The 6,000-nt window shown below is 32.8% G+C and overlaps 1 protein-coding gene across 1 annotated transcript; it reads left to right on the top strand.

Moving 5' to 3' along the window:
* Nucleotides 1-953: 953 nt before the first annotated feature.
* LOC116145030 lies at nt 954-4,026 on the top strand. The gene is made up of 3 exons (XM_031430481.1): nt 954-1,352; nt 3,465-3,912; nt 4,016-4,026. The coding sequence occupies exons 1-3, from the start codon at nt 954-956 to the stop codon at nt 4,024-4,026; spliced, it is 858 nt and encodes a 285-aa protein (XP_031286341.1).
* The last annotated feature ends 1,974 nt before the right edge of the window (nt 4,027-6,000 follow it).

Here is a 6,000-nt window from a genome sequence, read left to right as displayed (position 1 = left end):
AACATCAGTTACTTTTGAAGTTAAGTTCTTGAGCATCTGAGCTAGAGTTAATCGCATGACTATATGGGCTGATTTCTCTGTAGAATTATGACTTGTATTAGTAATTTTATCTTAGCTTTTATTCGTCAGTGTTTAGAATGTTTTAATCATTATTTCAATCCCAGAAACCTCTAAACACTCAAGATTTTAACGACTTGTGAACCTTAATTAATGATCACATCTCCACCATCTTATTGTTTTGATTTTCCTGATGATGCTCTTTTCTAGCCCATTGAACTCCTTTAAGTAAGTTTATGTAAAAGTTTATATAAAATTCATTACTTTGTTCAATGATTTATGTTTTTTCTTAATGTATTGACAATATGTATGTGAACATTTGCACTTAGAAAAAGTCCTTAAATCTTCCAGCCCTGTGGAGATCAGCTTAGAATCATGGTGCCTTTGAATCAATTTATCCTTTTTCCTTGTTTCAAGAAGATGGCTATTTGTTGAGTTGCTGCTTTTTGCAATTAGATTTTACGAAATCCAATAACTATATATGCTTTTAGCCAGAAAATGAGCTTTTGCATAGATTTCAAAATTTCTTGAAGTGTATGAACACAAGGCTTCAGGCTCAGATAAGTAATTGATTAAGCGTGGATTTTGCAGGTTGTATTCAGTATTTGAACAAAGCAAGATTTGAAAGCATATTCTCAATGGCTACGGAAGAAGCAAAAGCAATTAGCTTGAAGGCCTTGGTGGATAAAGAGAACAACAGAGTTATATTTGCGGAATCAGATGTGGACTTTACTGATGTTCTCTTTAGCTTCTTGACAATGCCCATGGGAACAATCATCAGGCTTATTTCTAATCATAATCAACCACCAACAGTGGCGGTAGGTTGCATGAACAATTTGTATGAAAGCATTAAGAACCTTGATATGCAGTGTTTCTGGACTGAAGCATGCAAGACCATGTTGCTATGCCCCAGAAATCACGTTGCACCTCAGAACAAGAGACTAAAATTGCAAATTGACGATGGTGAGGATCCGAGGTACTTCTTGTGCACTACGGATTGTACCCTTTCTGTGCACAAGTTATTGAGTCTCTACCCTAATGCTGTTTGCGAATGTGGACGGCTCATGGATAGGACGATGCAGTTGTCAGAGAAGACTGAAAAAAAGTTAGTTTTTGATGCTCAAGATAGAGGAGTGTTTGTTAAAGGACCGAAACAATTTATAATAAGTGATGAACTACAAGTAAAGCCCTCATCAATAGAAGCAAGCGTTTCTGTACTATCCAATCTAGGACTCACGGACTGCAGCACCATTGAGGCGTATAACTACTACAACATCGACGTAGGAGTAGATGAGGTAACTGTTTCATTCTGATTCTAAAATTTAATATTTTTATCGGATTCTACCATCATTTGTAGTTAAGAATCGTTTTGTATGATTAAACATAATTCGTGCTCGTGATCAGGGGCAGACCCACATGGGGTCAAGTGACCCCACTTGGAATTTTTTTGATTTTTTCATTTTGTCCCATAAAAAAACTAAATTACAAATTACACTAAATTAAATTAATTAAAAATTTTGACTTTCTCTAATAATATATTTTTCCCTTTTTTCTCCAATCCCAACTTTTTCTCTTGTCCAAAGTCCCCCTCTATCTCTCCGATCCCTATTTTTCTCTAATAATATATTGAAATTTATGCAATCATTTAATTTTGTATTTAGTCTATTTATGATAAAAGATTTACTTAGCTTTACAAATGAACATTCTCAAGCACTATAAAGAAAATATCAAGATATTGTAAACGTTATGAATTTGGTTGAAGCATGTAAGCAAGCTTTACAATTGATGAGAGATAGTGTATGGGAGAATTTACTTAGCAAAGTTTGTTCTTTTTGTGCCAAACATGACATTGAATTTTAAATATGGATGACAAATTTTTTATTCAAGGGCGATCACAATGGAAGACTAAAGGTATAAAAAACGTGCATCATTACCGTATTGAAGTATTTTATAGTGTCCTAGATATATAGCTTCAATAGTTGAATAATCGTTTTAATGAGGTAAATACTGAATTATTTTTATTTGGCATGCTTATGTCCAAATGAAAATTTTATTACTTTTGATAAGCAAAAATTGATGCGTCTTGTTGAACTTTATCCATAAGATTTTTCTAACTTAGAATTCATAGCACTTGATTCTCAATTTGATATTTACATTTTGGATGCTCTAATGTCAAATTTATGAAATTGAATGGGATTGGAGATCTTACAAGAGTAATGGTTGAAACTAAGAAGGATAGAATGTTTCCATTAGTTAATCTATTAATAAAATTAGCATTGATTTTACCAGTTGTCACTACTAGTATAGAGAGAGCATTTTCAACAATAAATATTGTGAATAATCGTTTGCGAAATAGAATGAGTGATTAGTGGTTGAATAATAGTTTAGTTTTGTACATAGAGAATGATGTATTTGATAGTATTGATAATGAAGTCATTACACAATATATTTAAAAGATAAAATCTCGTCGAGGACAATTATAAATATATTAGTTAATGAGAATTTTATTAATACAAATATTTGCCTTTATTTATATTTATATTTATGTTAATTGTTATTTTAATGTTTGACCCCCTAAGTTTCATTCCTCCTGGATCTGCCCCTGCTCGTGATGAGCATCTCCTGAAAATAATCCACCTTCAATGCAGTTTGCTTTTTAGAAGTAAATGATGGGGATTAAAAGAAAAAACGTTTCGTAGTCAAGCTAAAAATGCCAGAAGCTAATTAATCAACAATTATAATTGACAAAAATTAGGGCTTTTGAATTTGATCTTTACATAGAAGGCTTAGTAGATGACTTCTTGGAGAGGGCCCAACGTCAAAAGCTCAAACGTGGGTATACCAACTTAAAATAACCATAACTTTTGATTTGTGAAGAGTTACGAGACCTATAAGATATCAACAAAAAACTTGTTTCGAGCCCGACAACGTGGCAACCCGAGTCTCTTGTTAGGTGTCATAATCAGGCCCAAAATCCACTTGTTTAGGGGTCGTTTAAGTTTTTTGTACGTTTTTTCTATTCTATTAAGAGTTATTTCTAATGTGATAATTAGTCAAAAATTAGGATTTCCTTTTTTCTTTTAATTAATTTGTTTTTTATTTCCTTATTGATTGAGAGTCTTTTGTTAGGTTTAGCTGTCACTACCCTACATAAAGGTATTATTTTTTTTTTTAAGATATAAAATAATTTTCAGATTTTCCTTCAATTTTACAAATTAAGTTTCTATGATTGATACTTGTTAATCGATCATAAAACCATAATTGTGTGTTAGCCTTGTTTTTACGCTCGCTGCGTTAGATCTACTATTATCTTTTATTATGTCATCTATTTGAATATGATTAATAATTTCCCAATTTGTTTGATAGCAAAACTGTGGTTGTGTTCGTGACCTGATGCCTTCTTTCAGATTCTCACTTTGCTCAAGTGCTCACTAGTATCAAAGAAACCTTTGACCGAAACTTTGTTGAAACAAAATTCAGCACCAAAGTTCGGCAAAGAAGATTTTGATCAGAATATCTATGTTGAGTCTACAGTGGAAGAACCAGAATCAAATGTGGACGGGAAGATTCATGTAAAGCTTATTATCAGCAAATCCAAGAAAATTGTTTGTTTTGCCGAAGCAAGTAAAGAATTTGTTGATTTAGTTTCCAGTTTCCTAACTGTTCCACTTGGTTATATAATAAAAGAAATGCAGAGTGGCTTTTCAAAAGGATCCTTAACTCACCTGTACAATAGTGTTCAGGAACTCGATGCTAAGAAATACTTGAAATCTAATGAGCACAAGGAAATGCTCATCAGTCCGAAGCTGGCCCCTGATTTTAGCTATGATAACCATCCTTTAGGCATTGAAGAAGGTTTGCACCCAACATACCGTGCTACAGAATATTATGATGTATATCCTTATCGTCATGAACTGACTTCTTATGATCAAATTCCTTCTGGATCTGAACGGAGAAGGTCAATTCTAACTGTCAAGGATCCTAATTCTTATTTTAAAGAAACCACAAGAGGAGGATTTGTGACTGGATCAACAATGTTTACCGTAACTGACAATCTGATCATCACACCCATATCTCAATTCCAAAGTCTGTCTGTTCTGAACAAATTGAAAGTACCTTTCAGCGATATTGAGGAGCGTGTTGTGCATGTGGGCCGTGAGAAGGTAAGTTGACATAAATATTTCAGTATTAAACTCTAACAAAGCATCCCATGATTTCTGATTTTAAGGTTTTTCCTCAAATTGACAAGAGCATTAGAAGTCTTATTTGCTCTTAAGTAACACTGAAGAATTGCATCAGCCAAATAGCTCATTTCTTCTTAAGGTTTTAGATTCCCATACTATCTGTATCTTTTATTATTTTTATGTTGTAAGTCTTGTCAAATTGCAAGGCATTGCCATCTACAAATGCATTTTTTTCAATCAATAGTAAGTGACAGTATAGAAGTAAAATGTACAAATGCTGTCAGTTTATTGTGCCAAGCCAATAATCTACCAAACTAAGCTACTGCCAATTCTGTTTTTGCTACTGCATTACCATCTCCCTTTAATTAGACTATAAAAATGGAGAGTTTTGATTCAGAAGTTGTTCAAGAAGAGAATCCATTGAAGATTATCTGAAAGCATGATATCCATTCTCTTGTTGATACCTTGTGAATTTATTTTATTTTGTAGGCTTTGCGTCTATTGGTGGCTTCTTTTGTATCTGAGTCTACTCTGACCAATGCTTTTTTGAGAGAGCCAAATCCGAATTTCAGCTAAAATATGGAATGTTGTTTATGTGAAAACTATTTATAGTTTGTGTTAAAATTTGTGTTTGTACTCTGGTATGCTCTTAGACCAGAAGGTATTCCATATAAGTATGTTACTACAAAGGATTTGCATTGTATCTATTTATTGTGAGATAGATTTCCAATTTTAGCTCCAATGTGGATAGCATTAAAAAACAAATGGAATATGATTTGTAAAGAGCTGGAGGTAAAATGAGTCACGGCTACAAAAGATTGAGAGACCAATTTCTGTTCTCTTCTATATATTATAGCTTTGTTCCATCTTGTGTTGAATTAATACTTTCTCTCTTACAAGAAGATCAAAAGTCAAGTACAGTATCGGACAGTTTATTGTTTCTCCCTTAAGAAATATAAAGAAACATATATCCTTGTTTCTTATTTGTGTCTATTCATATAGTAGGATTTGAACATCCTTTTATGTGCATAATTGTTTGCCTACATTTGGACGTTGAAACAGTCCTTAAATCTTCCAACCTTGAAAAGAGAACTGCTTAGAATTATCCTTTTCCTTGTTTCAGAAAAAGGGCCATCCATTAGTATCTACTAAGTTTTTAGGCAGAAAATGAGCTTCTATATAAATATTTACAGTTCTTGAAGTGTATGGAACACTGGCTTTAGCCTTAGATAAGTAATTGATTAACCAATGGTTATGCAGGTTGGTATCAGTATTTGAACAACCATAGCAATTAGCTGTTGAAAACAGAGTTATATTTGCTGAATCAGATGAGGATTTTACCGATGTCCTCTTTAGTTTCTTGACAATGTCCATGGGAACAATCATCAGGCTATCCTCCAATCAACCAAACGCAAGTGGGATTTCGATGGGTTTATTATATTAAGTAGATATGGGCTTAATCAGCAAATGGGCCCATGGTAATTGCTTTGTTATTTCTTTCGGGCTGTACATGTTTGGATGATTTGGGTGCCCTTAGAAATCTTTTGTGTGCAATATTTTGCTTGTCTGTTGTCTTCTGATTACGTAACACCACAAGAAATTTAAGGTGCGTTTAATATTCCTATCTATATTCTGAATTCTCAATCTTATTCCCAAAATATTTATTTGTTTAATTATTTAGGAAATACTAGTATATTTTTTATTATTTTTATATCCCTTAAGTTTATTAATTTCATAAATACCCCCAGAAAAAAATTTA

The sequence above is a fragment of the Pistacia vera genome, unplaced genomic scaffold, assembly GCF_008641045.1.
Source record: "Pistacia vera cultivar Batoury unplaced genomic scaffold, PisVer_v2 Contig46, whole genome shotgun sequence".
In the NCBI taxonomy this organism is placed as follows: domain Eukaryota; kingdom Viridiplantae; phylum Streptophyta; class Magnoliopsida; order Sapindales; family Anacardiaceae; genus Pistacia; species Pistacia vera.
This window is presented reverse-complemented; position numbering and strand designations above follow the sequence as displayed.